The sequence below is a fragment of the Urocitellus parryii genome, chromosome 12 (assembly GCF_045843805.1).
Source record: "Urocitellus parryii isolate mUroPar1 chromosome 12, mUroPar1.hap1, whole genome shotgun sequence".
NCBI classification, from domain to species: domain Eukaryota; kingdom Metazoa; phylum Chordata; class Mammalia; order Rodentia; family Sciuridae; genus Urocitellus; species Urocitellus parryii.
The window spans coordinates 91,585,360-91,606,297 of NC_135542.1; the positions used below are offsets into that span (position 1 = coordinate 91,585,360).

General features: G+C 45.1%; 1 protein-coding gene across 1 annotated transcript; it reads left to right on the forward strand.

Annotated features, from left to right (window-relative positions):
• The first annotated feature begins 98 nt into the window (after positions 1–98).
• Positions 99–15,236, forward strand: Cct7 (chaperonin containing TCP1 subunit 7). The gene is made up of 12 exons (XM_026411736.2): positions 99–922; positions 4,604–4,757; positions 5,353–5,459; positions 7,051–7,176; positions 8,315–8,367; positions 8,728–8,899; positions 11,900–12,064; positions 12,771–12,959; positions 13,425–13,522; positions 13,843–13,975; positions 14,398–14,604; positions 14,872–15,236. The coding sequence occupies exons 1-12, from the start codon at positions 917–919 to the stop codon at positions 15,085–15,087; spliced, it is 1,626 nt and encodes a 541-aa protein (XP_026267521.1). The 5' UTR covers positions 99–916; the 3' UTR covers positions 15,088–15,236.
• Positions 15,237–20,938: the final 5,702 nt, after the last annotated feature.

The following is a 20,938-nucleotide window of genomic DNA, read 5'->3' on the forward strand; positions in this document are numbered from 1 at the left end:
TTTAACAGCAACTGCTGGCCCTAGACTCAGCTCCGCCCCCGCGTTTCTTGGTATAGATTCGACTGTCCAGTACCCTGCTGGCAGTAGGCGGGGCGAGGAGGATGGGGAACTGGTGGGTGGCTCGCAAGGATCTCTTCAGTTGCTGAAAGTTCTGGCCGTAGGCTTTTGTGGTCTCGGCCGGACCCTCTCCACTGATGCTTCGCTCGACGATTTGCCTTTCCCTATCTGTGTTTTCCTCCTCCTCCTCCCCTTCTCGGGAAAGCAATTGTCTAGCTGGTCCTTCGCGCAGTTACACCATCGCTTGCGGGCTCACTGTCGATAAGAGTTAGAGCCGCGACTTGACGCATCCCACCCGCGAGGAGGCGCTGGCCAGCGCGGAACCAGACTCCGGACATTGAGGCTAGTTTCTTATGCCCGCTTCGCTCCCACTTGCTGTGCATTTGTGATTGTGGACACTTTTCTCTACCTGTCCTCGTCTGTAAAGTGGGCACAATAATAGTATCAACACGATACGTGACACATTAGCACACATAGTCGGCGTTCAATAGATGTTTGCGTTTATTTCATTCCTTGTCCTGGCGTCCGGGAACGGAGGGGAGTGAAACCAATGTTAGTGGGTGACACAGGTCTACAAAGGATCTTACATCCTCTAAAAGAAGCATTTTCGAAGTCCAGCGACCCCTGAAGTAACGCCTCTAACTAGAGCGACCCAGAGACTCAGCCTCAGGAACTTCTAGCCACACCGACTCGGTGGTAGCAAACCATAGAGTGGCGGAAGTGGCCCATCCTCTTCCTCTACCGGCTCAACGGCTTGGCTAAGCTTCTGGGGACTTCTCCGGCGCAGGGCATTGTGGGCTTGCTGGGCGGCCCGACTGCGAGAACAGAGGACTAGCGGGCCACTGAACAAGCTTCCAAAATGATGGTGAGTGGTGTCTCGAGCATCCATCGCCATCCGCTGCCATCTGGTCGGTGGCTGTCGCCGCTCAGCCGGGGAAGCCTTGTAGGATCTTTTCCAGACTCGCCTCGGACCTCGTCTTGGCTCCCTGCCTGCGGGCGACTCCGGCTGGCCGCGGCCTGAGTCGATTCGGGCATGGAGCTAGAGCGGTTGGCTTGCGTTCTGTGGGGCTCAGGGTTCTGGTAGGGTCGGGGACTACAGATCCCAGGGTGCTTCGGGACCGCTAAGCCACGTTGGGAACCCCTTCTCGAGGCTCCCCGCAGTAGGGACCTGTGTGAAACGAGTGTGGGTCGGGCGTGTATACGCGGCCCGCAACTAGGCTTGAAAGCCCGGGCTGCCCTGGGAGATTGCTGGATTGAAAGAGTGTGTTTTTAGAACGGACACAGGCAGCGTTGGGAATCTTTTGTTGGGCCGCGCCCAGCGACCCGCAGCTCTTCGGCTGTTGCATATATGAAAACATATTACTCCACTCATACTTAGGTTCATTCATTTACTCGCCAGTCACCAAATTGGTACATATTAATGCTTACTGAATGTACCAGGCCCAGAGGATTACTGGGGATGCAGCCTTTCAGCTGGGAAAATGGGCAAGGCAGAGGGGGATACAGTAGCGGAGGTGGGACGACCTGCACTCTGTTTCCGGTGACATTAGACAAGATTTTCTAGTTGGCTACCAAACTCTGTCTAGTTTTCTTAGAAGTGGGTGTGTGTGTGCCCGCGCTTGCGCACATTGCTGCGTTATGAATGTTGGAGTGTCCCAAAGGTTTCCCTGTAGCTCTGCAACACGGCTCCCCATTTCTCCCTCTCAGAGTTTCAGATACCTTCCCTGTGTCTCAAGCGTTGGTGGTATAGTGGTATAATCTAGGTTGCTTTTGAGAGGGCTAACTTAGCTTCTGAGCAGGTGATGGCAATACCTTGTATCCTTCCTTGGCTCATTCATTTTCCAGTCTTCATCAGTACTATTCTCTTTATTAATTTTAATTTTTTTTCATTATTTGTTCTTGAAGATGTCTTGCTCTTTGTAGAGATAGCACACATAGTGCAATGTTTGAAAATAAGGTCTCTGGAACTACATTAGAGTCCTATGTGTATAACTTAGCTCTGCCACGGTTCAGCTGTGTGATTTTGAGAGTATATTTAATTTCTGGCTTTTAGTCTCTTAGAGGGAATAGCAATAGAATATTGGTGCACAGAATTAAATGAAATAAAACATGTAAAGTGCCTGGCGTGTAGTAAACACTTAGCAGATGTTAACTAAGCAGTTGCTTCCTTTCCTCCCTGTATTACTTCCTGCTGCCAAAGTTTCTGTGAGAGCTTTGGTTGGCTTTTAAAGAACGATGATCAGAACCACAGTCCTCCTGTGCTGTGATAAAACCCCTTACCAAAGGGCTACAAACTACCGCATTTGAGTTTCACTTGAATTGATTCTTCCTGCTGTGTCAGATTGACTATTTACTTCTTGGATGTCTCACCTCCTTTTGGAATATGAAACTTCTACCACCAGGAGTCCTCTATGCTGGCATAAAATTTGTCTTTGATGTTCTAGAAGCCTGTGATGGAAAGAGAGGTAAAAGAGTCCCCTGAAGCTTTAACCCCTCTCCCGCTTTGGCTTTGTTATTTTTGAGACAGCATTCACTGAGTTGCCCAAGCTGACCTCAAACTGGAGGTCTTTCTGCCTTAGCCTCCTGAGTAGTTGGGATTCAGGTGTGTGCCACCAAGCTCAGCTTCTGAAACCTCAGTTCTGTGACTTTGAGACAGTTTGAATAGAGTGTATGTCCCTGCCTTTGTGGTATTGAGCTCTGCGTGCTTTGTTTTATAGAACATCAAGCTTAATGTTTAATAAACATTTTTAAGGTGAAGAGGAAGATCATTAAGCTAAAATTCCAGCCTTTCGTGATTCCCTTGTCAGAGTACTGGAGGAATAAAAATACTTGACATTGAGGAGCTGGACTGTAGCTCAGTTGCAGAGTGCTTGCTTTCCACATGTGAGGCACTGGGTTCAATCTTCAGCACCCTATAAAAATAAACAAAATAAAGACATGTTGTCCATCTACAACTACAAAAAAAATTTTTTTAAAATGAGTGACATTGAAAGAACTTATGCTCTCCATAGCAGAGTCTGCTGCTGGGGAACTGATAGAAAATGACCCACCCTGCTTGGCCTGGCTTGGCTCACTCCAATTCTGCCACCCTTCCCTCCCTTTAGGATCTCTTCTCAGCCTACTATTTCTGTATGGCCTACAAGGATAGGTAACTTGGAATCTGTGATGAGCTTCTTCTTGATCCTTGCTTTGTACTTAAGAATTCTCAGTAAATTTAGTGCCATTTTATTTCCAAAAAAAAAGTTAAGAAGCCATTGCTATCTTACATCAAGCACGTTCACATAACAGTTGAATTTTCAGCTTGAAAAGCTGATGCATATTGTTTCATCTGTGGCCAGATCTTGGCCCTGCAAGTTTAGGATACTGTGTTCCTTACCTTTGGGAAACTCATACTTATTTAAGATGCATGGTGATATATAAATTTTGAGCAAGGGGGAATGAAGAGAAAGGAGATTCCTCTCTTCCAATTGTCCCATTTACTGCTCTAGAGGAAATTCGTGGAAGAATTGAGTCTCTTAGGAATTTGGTCTGGTGGTAGGAAAGTGGTTTTGGTAGAAAATGGTAGGGTGACTGTTGTAGATAAGGGTACAAGTTGGATGTGGAGTTGAGAAAACATCTATAAAAGCATCAGATAAAGTAGCCTTAGAGTCTGTTGGACATCTTTCCAACTCAAGAGGCTGTGGTAGGAGGATCGCAAGTTCAAGGCCAGCTTCAGCAACTTAGACTCTTTCTCAATATAAAATAATAAAGGGCTTGGGATGTACCTCAAAGGTAGAGATCCCCTAGATTCAATCCCTAGTACTGGTGTGTCTGTTAGGGGTTGGGGGGAAGACCAAGCTCTCTGTCTTCACAGAGTTTCTGAAGCAGATCTTCAAATGAAGCCCTTAAAGGAATAGTGGCCCTTTTGAGTCCAGTGTGACAAAGGAAGAAATAAACTTCTGGGGCACCTTCTTGGAAATTAGTCACATGGAAGCTTTATGGAGCCAGCATAAGATGGGAACATTGCTATGTGAATTAGATGTGTTGTCATTTTATGAAGCAAGACAAAGGTGCTGTTTCTCTGTCTTCTACACTCACTCCAGCTGGTAAAGCCCTGTGCCTCTCTAGGATACACCTCAAGCTGTCTGTGCCTTGCATACTGCACAGGTGCCCCATCTGTTTCTTTAAGATTGAGCTGTAACAGACCAGTGGATGTTTTGCTTTGGGGTTGAATCCTGACCAGGGCCTCCTTCTTCCTCTTGTTCTGTGATCTAATCCTTAGCACAAGAAATAATAAGGTCAAAAGTTGAAAAGGCCATGCTCATTCAACTGGGCACTTTAGAACATGTGATTTGTTCTTCTAGTCTAGGTCAGTGCTCCTCAAACCATTTTCCTGCCTTGCATGCCTGACAATGCCTCTGGAGGTAAATGGTTGGAGAATGTGGTTTAGAAAGGCCTTCAGATAATTGTATGAAGGAGTTGGGAGCATTTTTCCTGTCCCCTCCCCTCTTGAGTTTCGTTATAATAAATGATTATTAAAAGCAGGTAATTGTTCTTTCTTTACTAGCCCACACCAGTTATCCTGTTGAAAGAGGGTACTGATAGCTCCCAAGGCATCCCTCAGCTTGTGAGCAATATTAGTGCCTGCCAGGTGGTCGCCGAGGCTGTAAGAACTACCCTGGGTCCTCGTGGCATGGACAAACTTATTGTGGACGGCCGAGGTAAGTCTACTGGGTTCCTCAAGGCCTATTTTGCAGGAGAGGAGGGGCTTGGGTGGTATTTGGAACTAGTACAGGTTGGCACCAAAAATCCCACTGCTTATAAGATCTCTAAGGGATTGCTCAGATTAAAGTAGTTCCACTTCATACATTGTCCTGATTTTTGAGCACTTGTAGGAATATATGGGAGAACCTGGTCTCAAAAGCCATTGCCTTATAGGAAGACATGACCTAGAAAACTGAAATAAACCAATTGGAGTTCTCAGTGATCACTCCCACTGTATCATGTCAAGTCAAGGAGAAAATTCTCTTTATGTTTTAGTGTGTTAATTGACATGCAAAATACTAGGGTATCCACTGTGTATCTTCTCATTTAAAATATTTTTCTACATCAAATTGATCTGTATTGATTGCTGTTGAAAGAAAATTGGGAACCTGTGGTCTATAAAAATTTGTGCACGAGCTAATTACATAATTCCTTAATTCCTACTGTAATCCCCTCTTCCTCATCCCAAGAAAAAGTGTACATGGACCCCAGGTCCAAATAGAAGACAGAATTTAGGAAAGGAGCTTTAAGTTTTTGTTTGTTTCTCTTAAGGCAAAGCTACGATATCTAATGATGGGGCCACTATTCTGAAACTTCTTGATGTTGTCCATCCTGCAGCAAAGACTTTAGTGGACATTGCCAAGTCCCAAGATGCTGAGGTAGGAAAATTAATCATATGTTTTTAAGTGGAGATTGAAACTCATACCTGCTTGTTACTTTGTTTTTATCTCTTATAATTTTTTAGTTTTATGTCTAAAATTATACTTTTATAATATATGCTTACAAAAATAATCTTTTGAGAATTTATACTAGGGCTTAGGTTTTGGCTCAGTGGCAAAGCACCCACCTAGCATGTGTGAGGCACTGGATTTGATCCTCAGCATCACATTAAAAAATAAAATAAATAAAGGTATTGTGGCCATCTATAACTAAAAAAAGAATTTATATTGTTATATCCAGGAGCAGGGTGGTGCATGTCTATAATCTCAGTGGTTTGGGAGACTGAGACAGGAGGATTGTGAGTTCAAAGCCAGCCTCTGCAGTTTAGCAAGGCCCTAAGCATCTCAGTGAGACCCTGTGTCTGAATAAAATATAAAAAAGGACCGGGATATGGCTTAGTGATTAAGCACCTTTGGGTTCAGTCCACAGTACCAAAGGAAAAAGAAAAAAGAATTCATACTATTCTATTGCATGTAGCTTTCATATCTGTTAACACATTGTCAATGGCAATGATCTTTAGGTATGAGATCCTAAAGACTAAGTCTAAGCTCTTAGGAGCAGGCCCATGTACTGTTATCACATGAATTACTAAGTAGATAGTTTCACTTCTCATCTTTTAGTTACCTACAAAATGGGGCTGGAAACTCTTTCTGGTGTGCGTGTGTGTGTGTGTGTGTGTGTGTGTCACTGGGGATTGAACCCAGAAACTTGTGCATGCAAGGCAAGTACTCTACCAACTGAGCTATATCTCCAGCCCTTGGTGTACCTTTTTTAATGATAGTAAAATATAACAAAATTTATCCTTTTAGCCATTTTATGTATATAGTTCTGTAGCATTATCCTGTCTTTCCTAAATCAGTTCTAACACTGGAGTCTTGATGATAAACACTGAAAGAGATGGGTTTATGTTTTAGAATACTGTGGAATATGTATATTCCAGATATGTCCTGAAGTGTAAAGGTTTGTTAGGACCCAGTAGCTTATAAAACATTATGGTTTAAAGTTAAAAGTGAATATTGGATTATCTACAAGGAAATTATGCCTTTCTGTCCAGAAAGGGACTATCACAATGCCTTGACTACAGTTAATATGTTCTCAGTTAATTCATGTATCTGGTTTCATATACTGAGAAAATTTTTTTATGTAATTTTTTTAGTTGTGGATGAACACAATACCTTTATTTTTTTATTTTTTATGTGGTGCTAAGGATCAAACCCAGTGCCTCACACATGCTAGGCAAGTGCTCCACCACTGAACCATGACTCCAGCCCCACTGAGAAAATTGATTACCTAAATCAACCCTCTTTGGATAATGGGGTTATCTGGGAATTAATTTTTGTAGTCCAGAACCAATTGATAAGTAGTTAGGCTACTATCATGTTCTTTTTGTTGCAAAAACCTGTGTTTACAGAAAAAAAGCTTGACACTTATTTAAATAATGTCCAGTTTAAATGGGTAGGTTGCCTGAAAATGTAGTTTCAAGGTGCTTCCTGAACATCAGAGAATGTGTTTCCTGTCATTCTTTTCCAGGTTGGTGATGGTACCACTTCAGTGACCCTACTGGCTGCAGAGTTTCTGAAGCAAGTGAAACCGTATGTGGAGGAAGGTTTGCACCCCCAGATCATCATCCGAGCTTTCCGAACGGCCACTCAGTTGGTATGGGATCACTGGTTCACCTGACCTTGTACTTGGGCATCTTCACATTCCTCTTAGGATAATAATTTAACTGGAGTGACTGCAAGAATAGGGTTATTTGGGCATTTCCTGACTTCTTTCTAGGAACTTCCAGTAGCTGTTTGATGAGATAGATTAAACCTCTGGTTGGAGTCAGCCTGGTAGATTATGATATAGATATAGTCTCAGTAAGTGACAGCCTTTTTTTTTTTTTTTTTTTTTTTTTTGTCTTGCTATGATAGGTGAGCACGCTACCACTGAGCTACATCCCCAACCTTATTTCTATCAAGTACTTCTAGCTCATCTTAAGACCTAACTATTTTGTGACCTAGGACAAGATACTTAATCTTGCTAGGCTTTACTTTCTTCCTTTGCTGTCATCAGCAAGGGGAGAAGGTTTGGTGGTGACATTAAAATGAGATTATTATATCTCTTTGCTTTGGCAAAGATAAAGTACATATACACACGTATCTATACACATGCGTAAAATATATATATATATATATATATATATATATATATATATAATATATATGTATGTATGTATGTATACACATTGTATTTGGGGGGTGGGGATTGAACTCAGGGGTGCTTGACCAATGAGCCACATCTCTATCCCTTTTTTATTTTTTATTACGAGACAAGATTTCACTAAGTTACTTAGGGCTACAACTAATAAAGTGCTAGAAGTCAGAGGTGTTTTTAGTAAGCCAGAGGTCCTAATCTAGTGTCATGACTTGTTTTCATTCAGTTGTGTTCTTTTGTTTTGTTTTGTGGTGCTGATGATCAAACCCAAAGCTTTGGACATGCTAGGCAAGTGTTCTACAACTGAGCTGCATCCCTAACCCTCCTTCACTTACTTGTTTTAAATATATTACCTGATCCAGAGCTGAATCCTGGGAGTACCCTGATGATTCTTCTACTTACTCTACACTTTCAGAATTTTTTAAACTTACAGAGTTTTACATATTCATAGGCAGTTATAGGACCTAGGAATGTTGTTTGAGCTGTGGAGTAGAAATGCTTAAGGTTTGGAGTAAACAGACAAGGCACTAACGAGAAATTGTCCACTTTACCAGTTTGTAACATAAGAAACTCACTCAACTTCTGTTCTTGGCAGGCAGTTAACAAGATCAAAGAGATTGCTGTGACTGTGAAGAAGCAAGATAAAGTGTAAGTTTGCAGTGGGCTTTGTCAGAACCTTGACTTCCTGTCGCCAAATTGGATGCAGGGAAGCACTTGGCAAATCCCTATATGGGCCTGAGGCACTTTGGCTCTTGTTAGAACCTTGGCTGTGCCCCAGCCAGCACAGCAAAAAAGAAGCTATAGATCGTAGTTTGAAAGTTTTCACATGGGAGGTCTTTGACTACAGCCGCCCTCTGTCACTGATCATCTGTCCTAATGATACTGAAGGTGAAATTGAAGAGGGCTGAGACTAAAGGCTGGAAGGGAACAACCTCCACATCACAGTAGAATCAGGTAAGAAGGATTAAGTTTTCAAGACCTGATACAGATTCTGCCTTTGTGTCCCAGGGAGCAGAGGAAGCTGCTAGAAAAGTGTGCCATGACGGCTCTGAGCTCCAAGCTGATCTCTCAGCAGAAAGCCTTCTTTGCTAAGATGGTGGTTGATGCTGTGATGATGCTTGATGATTTGCTGCAGCTTAAAATGATTGGAATCAAGAAGGTACAGGGTGGAGCCCTAGAGGTAAGCCTGCTGTGGCCTCTGTAGATGGCTCCTGCTTTCACCTTGGCTCCTCTGAAAGTTTCATGTGGGAGTGGGGTACACAGTACAGATGGAGAGAGAACGCTTATTGGACCAGAAGTCAGACTTGGACTGTACTCCCATACTGCCACTACAGGATATAGATAAATTTTATAACCTCTGCAGAGCTTTGTGAGCAGAGTGGAAAACTGGAATAATTGATTTTCAGAATCTTGGTTTCCATCATTGTTCGGGGTATGGTAGGACTAATTCAGATATTATCTATGACCCTCCCAATTAATAAATCTAAGAGATACTTTCCATTTTTCACTCACCAATGATACTGTCAAGCTTTCCCTTTTATTCATTTATCTGGGATAAACAAACTGTAAAGGGGCCTAAAATTAAAAGTGCATGTTCCATATACCACCCCTGACCCATATATAGGCACTGTTACCATTTGTGTGTGTGTGTGTGTTGTGTCCTAGAATTACGTATGCAAATATACATATGCACATTTGTAAATACTGTTTTTTAAAACACAGATGATTGCTTATAATAGTGTACTGTAACTTGCTTTTTTATGTATGGTCAGGTACACTCCTTCACTGAGCTACATTCCCAGCCTTTTTTATTTTTTATTTTGAGACAAGATCTTGTTGAGTTGCTCAGGCTAACCCTGAACTTGTGGTCCTCTTGCCTCAGCCTCCCAAGTTGCTGGGGTTACAGACGTGGGCCACCATACCTGGAAAGATAAATTTTAAATCTAGTTTATTTTAAAAGGCACCATGTGGCTGATGCCTACTGTATTAGCATAACTATAACTTTTTTTTTTAATACAATATTATTTGTCTGGGGAAATGTTCTTTGATGTTAGTGGCTCCATGTTACTTTTTACCTTTTTAATCTCTGGGCTGCCATGCTTATTATTCTTCCTTGGTGATTTTTTTCTTTTTGATACTAGGGATTGAACCCAGGGGCACTTAACCATTGAGCCACATTGACAGCCCTTTTTGTTTTGGGGAGGTAGGGTTTTGCTAAGTTGCTCAAAAGCTTAAGTTGCTTAGGCTGCCTTTGAACTTAAGATCTTCCTGTGTCAGCCTCCCAAATTGTTGGGATTTCAGGCATGTGCCACTGCGCCTGGCCTTGTAAACTCTTATACATAAAACCTAACTCAGAATTCAGGTAGTGCTTCTTTACTTAGGATTAATAGAGAACCTTCTGATTTATATCTTTCATCCTCATTTCACCCCTGAGCCTCATGTTCCTGTATCTGTTAATTAAATTGTCCGGTTCTATAAACCAGTAGTATTTTGTATAATCCTTGTCATAGTTGGTTTATTCTGTTACACTAAAAATCTAGGGGCATCCTTGAAAACTTTACTGACTTCCCACTCCCTGTCAACCACTGTTTACCTACTAATTTACTAATTATTTCTTTTATCCATCACTTTTATTAGGACCATTGTCACCCTTCTCCAGTCTTGCATCCCCTAAATCATTCTTCATGTTACAGGGTGGAATTCCCTGCTTTACTACTCTGAGTAAAGCCTTCTGGGTCCACATTGCCTGTAGCCTAAGAGCTAGGCTTTCATGGGGCTTATAAGGTACTCCTGAATTGGCCCTTGCCCACCTCCCCCTATTCCTCTCTGGCTGGAATTGTCCTATCTTTTACATTCCAGCAGTTCAAAGGGCTATTCATTCCCTGGTTCCACAACACTGCCCCTCATCTCTTGTAAACACACTCTTTTCTTTTTTCTGTTTGACTAATTTCTGTTTGTCCATCATGATTCAGCTTAGGTGTCACTTTCTTTAGGAGGTCTTTGATTTGTTGCAGGAACTGGAGGCCATGGATTTGGAAGGCCATGGTTTTGATTCAGGAACCGGCGGTGTATACTACTCACTGATAGGCTATAGTATTATAGACTTATATGGGCAGAGAACCTAAAGATCATTGAACTGATTATCCTTTTTCACGGAATGAGGAAAGACTTGGTCATTCTGTGAGAATTGAGATTTGAACTGAAGTCTCAATGCCTAAGTCAGTCTGAAGGGCAACATGCTTTCTGTTATGTTCTGCTATTAAATCCAACCCACAGGAAGTTCTGTTAAGAAAAATGTGGTAGAGGGCTGGGGATGTGGCTCAAGCAGTAGCGTGCTTGCCTGGCATGCGTGCGGCCCGGCTTCGATCCTCAGCACCACATACAAACAAAGATGTTGTGTCCGCCGAAAACTAAAAAATAAATATTAAAATTCTTTCTCTCCTCCCTCCCTCCCTCCCCCGGCCCTCTCTCTCTCTTTAAAAAAAAAAGGATTTAAAAAAAAAAAAAGAAAAATGTGGTAGAAGCTCATGTCTGCAAGGGATCAATATGTGATGAGCCATAATGATAACTGATTTTTATTATCTTTTGTCTTTGCCTTCTAGACTATAGCATACACACTGTGATTGTGTGTGTGTGTGTGTGTGCATGCACAGTGGGTAGGGAATTAGGGGTAGACGAAGGCTGCATTGCTCAGCTCCTGCCCTAACATAACTGCCTGGCTCCTTTCCTGACACTGTATGTGAATATAGAGTTATTCATTGGCAGGTGCTTTAAAAGACAGTCCTAAATTTGTCTCTGCAAACTGAATGATTTCCCTCATACTAAAAGGATAACTAAAAATATGTTTTGTTTTTTTTAAATGGGTTGTTTCAAAATTTTTGTTAATGAGAAGGCAGTGAAATAAAGAAATGGTTAACTCTTTCAGGGTTACAGAAATGGACAAGTACTAACCCAGCAAAGTACAAACCTGATTTGTGTTGGTGGAGGGGGGTACCAGGGATTGAACCCAGAGGTGTAGAGACAGGGTCTCATTAAGTTACTGAGGCTGGCTTTGAACTTTCCATCCTCCTGCCTCAGTCTCCTTAGCCATTGGGATTACAGGCATGTGCTTCCGTGCCCAGCTTGTTTTTTATTTTATGCTGGTACCAAACCATTGAACTAACTGTCTGTTTCTAACTAGGAGTCTCAGCTGGTGGCTGGTGTTGCATTCAAGAAGACTTTCTCTTACGCTGGCTTTGAAATGCAACCCAAAAAGTACCATGACCCCACAATTGCCCTTTTAAATGTTGAGCTTGAGCTGAAAGCTGAGAAAGATAATGCTGAAATCAGAGTCCACACAGTGGAGGTAGGCCTTACCAGCTGGAGGCGGTGTGGGAGTGGGTACCTTTCTGGGCCAGGGCCTCAGGTCTTGACTGTCTCAGGTCTAGCACTGCTTCTCAGGCTTCTTATATTCCCCTTTTCCTCCCCCTACCCCAAGCATTAGTATTTGAATACCAGACACACTGCTTTTCTCACTCTATGCTTCTTCCCTAGTGATCTCAGCCTAGCATAATTTGGATACAGAAGAGTTGTTGAAATATTGTGCTCTGGCCCTGGGGGCGGCATTGACAGAGGCTTTCTAGCTATATATCTTGCCTGATATTTTGCTTCCCCCTAGTCAGCCTCCTCCCACTGCACTCCTGTCATTGCTGTTATCAATGCTGCTGCTGGAAACACCATTTCACCCAGTACAGGGTGGCCTTTGGTGGGGAGGAGGAGGTCTTATCATTGGGAAGCCCATGGTGCAGCACCTCAGTGCAGGTTAGGACTCCTATGGGGAACTATTTTTCATACCTTGGCTATGCCAACTATGGTGTAGCTCCCTGCCCTGGGGTTAATTTCTGCTTTTGTGTTTGAAAGTATTACATGGTTCCTAGTATCTTAAAAGGGCCTCATTTGTTTGGACTAAAGAGTAGCTATTTACCCCTGTTAATTACCAGATACAGCAGCATTCTTTATTTTAGCCTACCCTAAATGCCAATGTATCCTCATCATTTTCTGGGTCTTTTCAGGATTATCAGGCAATTGTTGATGCCGAATGGAACATTCTATATGACAAGTTAGAGAAGATCCATCGTTCTGGAGCCAAAGTCATCTTGTCCAAACTCCCCATTGGGGATGTGGCCACTCAGTACTTTGCTGATAGGGACATGTTTTGTGCTGGACGTGTACCTGAGGAGGATCTGAAGAGGACCATGATGGTAACCAAATGTTCACAGGCTGCTCTTTGGCCTTTGTGGCCCCAAGGGGATTTCGGCTACCGCTGGTATACCATATTTGGTTGGCCCTGTCTTTTTAACTCTTTCTGCCAAGAAATCCTTCATTCCCAGTGTTTCTGTGCCTAACAACCACAAACAGGTCAGGAAGTAAATATCTTTCATGAGATAACTAGCAGTAGCACTATGATTAACTGGACAATCTCATTGGGAGTGGGCTTCCTACCAGATGTTTTTCCTTTCTTAAACTGTATTGTTTTCTGCTTTCAGAGGCGTTTAAGGGTCCGCTGGAGGTTGGGGGAAAAGGGTAGATATATCTAGTACAGAGGGCTCTGGGCTGCTTTGGCAGAGTCCAATAAGGGAACTAGCTTGGAGACTGGGTGACAGGGAGCTGAGTAGCCTCATTGGGAGCCTTTGCTGCTAGATGATTTTGCCTTCTTTGCTCTTTAGGCCTGTGGAGGCTCTATCCAGACCAGTGTGAATGCTCTCTCAGCAGATGTGCTAGGCTACTGCCAGGTGTTTGAAGAGACCCAGATTGGAGGCGAGAGGTGAGTGGGTCTGGCTTTTTGCCATCTTCTGGGCATAGCTTGTACTGTTGTTCCTTTTTTGAGATGTTACCTTTGGGGGCATGAAGAATATTAGGGATGGGGAGAAGAGCCTGTTGGGTCTTAAGTCTGATTCCACAATCTTGATTCCCCCAAGGTTAGCACAGATCTTCCCAAGAAAGTGCCTTTAAGGTTGGGATTGGGTAGCCTCAATGAAAACGGAAGAGCAGCTCCTAAGTGTCGAGGGCTTGGTGGGGAGAACAGATCCAGCAAGATGGCAGCAGGAAATAGTTCACATGTGTGCGATTTCATCTTGAGCATAGGTATAACTTCTTCACTGGCTGCCCCAAGGCCAAGACTTGTACCTTCATCCTCCGTGGAGGCGCTGAGCAGTTTATGGAGGAAACAGAACGGTCCCTGCATGATGCCATCATGATTGTCAGGAGGGCCATCAAGGTACTGGCCTCCTCACACAGCCCTATCTCCCTACATGTTCAGACTCTGGATTTGTATGGTGATCCCTTACATGCGTGGTGGGCTCTCTTTGGCACCCGAAATCATAGAAAAACTCAGCTTTAGTCTCAAAAATAGGTTATGTTGTCTTAAACGTTAAGGCTAGTTCTTGTTAGCAAAGTGTGGAGTTGATGTAGTTGGGTATTCCAGTGATTATGTCACTGTCCTCAAATTGCATGTTTCTTGAAGGTTTACTAGGTTGGAGTTGGGGTGTGTTAGACGGGAACCATGTCTGGGCTATTTTAGGGCTTCGTTTGGGGTAAGGAAGGAAACACCATTTTCTGGGCCAGAGGACCTACCAGGTGTCCCAGCTTAGAGCTTGGACCATGATCTGCTTGCATTGAGAGGTGGTCTGGTTTCTGCAGAATGATTCAGTGGTGGCTGGTGGTGGAGCCATTGAAATGGAGCTCTCCAAGTACCTTCGGGATTACTCAAGGACTATTCCAGGAAAACAGCAGCTGTTGATTGGGGCATATGCCAAGGCCTTGGAGATTATCCCACGTCAGCTGTGTGACAATGCTGGCTTTGATGCCACAAACATCCTCAACAAGCTGCGGGCTCGGCATGCCCAGGTGGGTTCTTCTTCTCATCAGAATCCAGGGGTTGGGTGGGTGGGGCTAGATCATGAGTGTGTTGTGCTTATTACTCAAGTGCACATACTTGACCCCAGTGATGGGCTGGAACTAAACCTAGTGTGACTGGGTAACTGCCTCCTCTTCAGGCAAAGGCCACATTGCCTGCCATGGAAACAACAGCGTCCTGGGAGAGAGCTTGGAGCTGTGTGTAAGAAACTTAGGATCAGTGCCATATTGCCTCTCCTTTTTTCCTTATTCTTTCAGGGGGGCATGTGGTATGGGGTGGACATCAACAATGAGGACATTGCTGACAACTTCGATGCCTTTGTGTGGGAGCCGGCTATGGTGCGGATCAATGCCCTGACAGCAGCCTCTGAAGCTGCATGCCTTATCGTGTCCGTAGATGAGACCATCAAGAACCCTCGCTCCACTGTGGATGCTCCTCCAGCAGCTGGCCGGGGCCGAGGCCGCCTCCAGTGAGAGGTGCACACCCATCACACACTGACTGGCAGGCTGGCTGCAGGTGTGCTTGCCTTCTCTGGCTTGGTTAGCTGATGTTATGAGGAAGTGGTAGTAGTTGGCCCACTGTTTCCACTAGTGATTATTTAAATAAAATTTCAGACTTGGAATTAACCTTGTAAATTATTTGGGCATAGTTGTTTTACTCATATTGCAACTCAGAATTTGTGCTTTGCATGTACGTACTCAGAGATACAAAAAGGAGTTCTCTGAAGTTTCGCTGTGATTATGTTGATTCCAGAAGTGGCTAGATTGTGTGGAGTTACTTCCTTTTCTTTTTCTTTTTTTTAAATAGGTACATGTATTTTAACAGTCTTATGACATTTAAAAAAAAAAAAACATGTCTTACCACTTCTTTTGTGGAGAAAAAGAGGAAATAGTATCTTCTGTGAACATACACACAGAGGTTGGAAAGAATCAAGCTATGTATGCAATTTTGAAAACTCTTTAAGTTTCATGGGTGATAGTTGCTTGAGGGCTTTAAAAGTAGAACTTTTTGTGAATTAAACATTACAGTCTTTCTCACCTTGATAACATGGTGGGAAGGTTAAATATCATAATACTTTCCTTAGTTTTGTGAGTTCAAGGGGCGGCTTTTCTATGATTGTACATAGAATTCCTTTGTGGTCATACTTAATAATTATGCAATTTGTCTTTCTTCCTTTAACTCAAATGCATCATTCAGTCAAGTTACTTCCTTTTCTTGATAGCTTATTTCACCCTCCCTAGCCTGGACCCTGCTCTTGGGGATTCTCTGGTTTGAGTAGATGTTGTATTACCATGTCTGCCTCTCCATGTTCTCTGGGCTCAGACTTTTGTTTCCTCTTATTCAAGATCTTGAAGTTTGTCAGAGGTCACATCCTCTCATAACTCCGGTGACTTAAATCCATTGAGAAGGAAGCTGAGGGCTCCCACTTAGTATTTTTTGTTCAGCCACCAGTGATTTTATGAGTCCTTGTGTTTTCTTATGACCAGTGATAGTTTGGCAAGGCTGCCACAGAGCCTCCTGGAACTCCGACAGATCTAACAGTCATCTCAGTCAAACTGATCCTCATAGCTGGCCTACAGCTAGTGCTGTACTAAATAATTGTTAGAGCTAGAGGTAATGATTGTCACCTTGAGTTACTGAAGGCAGCTGCCTGAAACTAGTAAGTGATTTTAGAAAAATTTGGGCTCAGCTTTTGTGGTTAGATGGACTCAACAGCAGAATGGGCAGCAGGTATTCCTGCCAACTTGGTAGTCTTTAGATAAGTTATTATTCTGAGCCTCACCTGTTTCACAAGTACAACAAGGTAAGAACAGTTGGCTCACAAAGTTGGATTAAATGCCCATTCTAGATGCATTTGAAGCCTAAACACCTGTTCTTTTTTCCCATTTTAAATATTTTCAGACCCTAGTAATCAAATTAGTGAGGCAAGCCCATTTTGTAAGATGTATAATTCAAGGCAAGGCCATGGTAGCAACTTGGTATCCCCTAGATCAAAGCCTGATTGGTTGTTCAGAGCTTCCTAAGGAGGTGGCCACATACCAGTGTTGGTAGGGGACAATTCCTGCTACTTATCCTGAACTTTGTGCTGGGTTTGCCCTTGAAGATAGCTTCTCCAAGCTGACAATCAGAAGTGACTTGTTTCAAGTCCATCTGTTTGAATGCAGACACTGAAAGCAGGGTTGAGCTGTGATGGGGACAATAATGTGAATGGCATTCCTCCAACATGTTCTGCATCCCTGGGGTGACTCTTCCTGATCATTCACCCCATTAATGCTGATTGGGTTACCAGCCTCCTGCCCCAGTGCACTTTAGTTGTGCAAGGCTGTGGTAACATTAATGAATATGGTTGTGGGGTAGATACACCAGTTTCACCATCTTTTATTGGATACAGAGCCATAAATTCTCTGATGCCCATATGAGTCCTTTTAAATACATACACTCAGGTACATTCGGCAAAGGGCATTTATGGGTAACATGGAGCAAAGTGCTAGGATGGCAATGCCTGGATGGGGCAGAGAAGTGGGGCCAGGGAAGGCCCCCTGGGGGCTGGAGGTACAGGCACCACTTTAGAAACAAAAGTAAAACCAAAAGTTGCTCTCCACCCCTCTGCCTGGTGTGCTTGGGGTGGGGGAAGCTACCTCTCACACAGCTCAGGTCCTTGCAGCCTGGCTGTGTGGGGAAGGCGGGGCCTAGAGGCCAGTTGTGGAGGTCCCCACCAGCAGTGCCCCCTAGAGCCAAGCCTACTGGCACCATCCCAGGCCAAGCCTGAGTCACTTCAGGCCTCTGCCCCTAGGTATAAGACCACTGTGGGGGCAGAGCTTAGGCTGGTGGCCCCAGTCCAAGCCTCCCTGGGGCTGTGCTGTGGTGACAGGAGAGGCTTGGCCTTGTGGTGGGGGCCTGCCTGATTGTCAGGGCAGTCTTGGGACTGGCCAAAGTCCCAAGGAGTTGGGGAGGGAGGCCTGGTATTCTGATCTTCACCCAACCCTAAGCCTTATCCTCAGGCAAGGGCTGCAGATGAACACACTTGTCCAGGAATCGATACATACACACGATACACAGCAATATGTACAGGAAAGCAGGCCTGGAACAAGGCTGGGTGAGAAAGCATGGCCACCAGGGGTCAAGAGAAGTGCCAAGTCCCTGGAGGAGGGAAGTCAACACTCCTCAGGGATTGGCAGGCCAGGATAGATCCCATGGGTGGAAGTTAACTCCTCTGGACACTTCGACCATACCCCACTCACCTCCTGTTTCCACTCCAAATTCACCAGGAACTGGGTCTTTGGCACCAATAGTCACTCTGGGAGGGTCTCCTTCAACTTAGCGCCTTAGAGGGATTGGGGCCTTTGTGGCTCCCCCACCTGTTTCCAAAGGATTCGAGACCAGGGGGATAGGCAGGATCCAAAGGCAAAGGACAGAGCCACATGTTAGAGCAGCAGGCCTGGGGCAGGAGGTGTCTCTTTTTTTTTTTTTTTTTTTGAAGCAATTCCTGAGGGACTGATTCAACTTCTGCCATCAGGGCTAAGAAAACATTAGAGGTCATGCTCTCTGGGTGGTCTTTCCTGGCTAATGAAAAGCAGGGGTCTTGGGCAGCCCACTTTCCCCTGTAGGGGTATGTATTATGCATCTTTACTGTTTGCCAGTGCTGAGGGAAAGCAGCTGGAATAAAGCGTGAAGTACTCAGGCCAAATGTGCCCACCTTCCAGGTGTTGGCCAGGCTATATGTGTTGAAGTGCAAAGGACATTAGATGGCACCTTGGGATCTCTCCATTGACCTGGGGTCCTTGGAGCAGGGCCTGCCTTGGTAAGCAAAATGTCATTATTCCTTTTTTTGCATCCTATAAAGTATGAGATTAAGGGCTCCCTTTTAGGAGGTGAAGGTGGGATGAAACACTTCTGGAAGACAGGCCCTCTTGTTTCTCTCCTTGTCCCCAGCTGAATGGCTGCCATGGAAGTGAATAAATGGAGCACCCAAGCAAGTAGGTTTCCTGTCCAGCAGCATGGCTCATCCCCAGAGGAAATGAATAGCATCAAGGTAGGAGGCAGGAAGCTGCTGGTTCTCAGCATGCGCAAAGGCCAGGGCATACAAGGCTGCCAGTCCAGGGGTGGGTGTGCAAGGGACACACTGTGTCTTGTCATTTGCATTGACAAGGGCTTGGGCCTGTACCATATGTACTCCTACACAGTTCTTGAACTTGAACTTGGTGGGTTTCCTGGAAACAGACCTGTGAGAAGGCCAACTTTACCGGGCAGGAGAGGGGGCCTGTTCACCCTTCTGCCCCTAGTGCTGGTGGTATGCAGTGCTGTTATGTGAATAGCGCAGTGAAGGAGCCTGTGACTAGCATCAGCACCCTTCCACTGAGCTTACTGCTTATGCCACCTGACTTTTCCCAAGGCTGATGCCAGGTACTCCAGTGAATGCCACTCAGGGAGAAATTGCCTAGAGCCTTGTACTCAGTGATGGAGGCTCTCTGGGGCACAGAAAACCCTTATGTTGGGCAGGCTTAGACAAATCCCTTTGTGCTTTGTCCAGAAGACAGGGAGGGTGGCACTTTGGTCCTCGAGTCATAAGGAGCAAAGGCCACAGGGGTACAGTTGGTATGACAAGGCAGATGTACCCAGGGAAGCAAGGGCCTGAGTAGACCTTGACTTCCCTCCCAGGCCCTTGGAAGAGAGAAAGTTGTGCTGCTCTTTCCTGTATCTCTTAGGGACAGGACTGGGGAGACGGGAGCTAATGGAGGCAGCTGCAGGGACTAGGAGTGGCGTTGTGGTGCTACACACAGCCAAGGCTTTGTGCAGGACTGGACAGAGGGATGCTGACATGACACCCTTGGTAGCCCAGGTCTTCCAAGGGCAGGAACATAGCAGGCCACAGGAGGAAAAGTCAAAGCAATGATGAGAAGCCAGGACATCTGGGGCTGCTGGGAGTACTGCTGAGGCCAGGCATTGGGGTGCAGTTCTAGAGAACTTTTACAAGGTAACCCAGGGCTGGGCTAGATGTTCAAGCCAAGTGGCAGCAGAATTGGGTCCCTGGAAAAGCCTGGGAAATGAGAATCCCAGATCCAGTCAGGACCAACAGCCTAATGGCAAGGCTGAGAACTGACCTTATACAGGAGTGAAGAAAACTCTAAGATGGATTTAGGTCATGTTGGGAAGAACTGTCCAAATAGGTTGGCAGGACCTCCCAGCCTTTGAATCACTGGTAAATCTGAGGGGATAAACTGGGGTGAACTTGGTGCCAGAACCTGATCCTCTGGGGACTGTGCAAGGGCCAGTGAAAACCCCCAGTGGCATTCTGTGGCTTCTAAGCCCTGACGCAGAAGACCCCAGCTGCAGCCTTAGCCTGTGGCTGGTGGAGACTGAGGAAGGGGCAAGTCTATTAGGATGCTCTACCTCTTCCTTGGCCCTAGGTCTGTCCTTGCCAAGCCACATCCTCAAGCAAGCTAATTAGACAGGAAGCAAAGTCAACCACCCTCCTCTAGGACCCAGCACAGTGGGCAGCCCAGTGCCCCACTCCCAGACAGCCTAGATAGCATAGGGGACCCAAAGGCCATCAGATTCCTGCCCAAGCACCTGGATTAAAAGGAAATTCCTTCTCACTATAGGCAGGCCTCCCAGGGCTGGCACCTTCACCCTCCCTTCGATTTCTTGAGAGTGATTGGTAGGTATAGAAACATGCACCTTTTAGCTCTGAGTTTCACTCTGGAGTGTGTGTGTCTGGGTAGGGAGCCTTTCTTACAGGAAAAAGTAAGTTTTCTCCACCTCGAAGCCACCCCCATCCCCTTTTGTGCCCACCTTGGGAGGAGTGGTCTCATTCTTGGGAAAAGTTCTAGGTAACTTTTTTCCTTCCAATCCTGCCACTAGTTTTTTAATGACTGTACCTAGGTCCCTAGACCTGCCTGGGTTTTCCCTGGAGAGTGTAGACCCAGGGCCCAGACAAGTTGTGAGAATGGGTGGAAGGAACAGGTAGGAGAGAAGAGCCCTCCCTGCCAAGTCTGAGCTGCCTTGTGGGGTCCCCTGGAGACTGGGGCCTCAGGAAAGACAGGCCTGCCTGAGCAGCTGAGGAGCCACTGGTAGTTATTGCAGATCCTTCGAGTGAAGACACCAGTGCTGGTGGTGACAGCTCCTCGCTGGCTGTGCCAGAAGTCTGCTCCAGCGGGGATAGGGTGGGGGTCAGAGGGCAGCTTCTGTCCAAGCCCCTGCCTTGGGTCAGACCTGTTGCTCTGCTGTTCCAGTAGGACAGGATACTCAACCCCTCCCTGGAAGCTGGGATAACACTAGGCCTCCAAAGGTCTAGTCCAAACCAGGATCCCTCTGGAGGTACAA

What these genes read in the sequence shown, in the direction of transcription:
- Cct7 (XM_026411736.2), top strand. An exon ending in GTGAAGAAGCAAGATAAAGT is followed by an intron (nt 8,368 to 8,727) that starts GTAAGTTTGCAG and finishes TTTGTGTCCCAG; the next exon opens with GGAGCAGAGGAAGCTGCTAG. An exon ending in TGCGGGCTCGGCATGCCCAG is followed by an intron (nt 14,605 to 14,871) that starts GTGGGTTCTTCT and finishes TTATTCTTTCAG; the next exon opens with GGGGGCATGTGGTATGGGGT.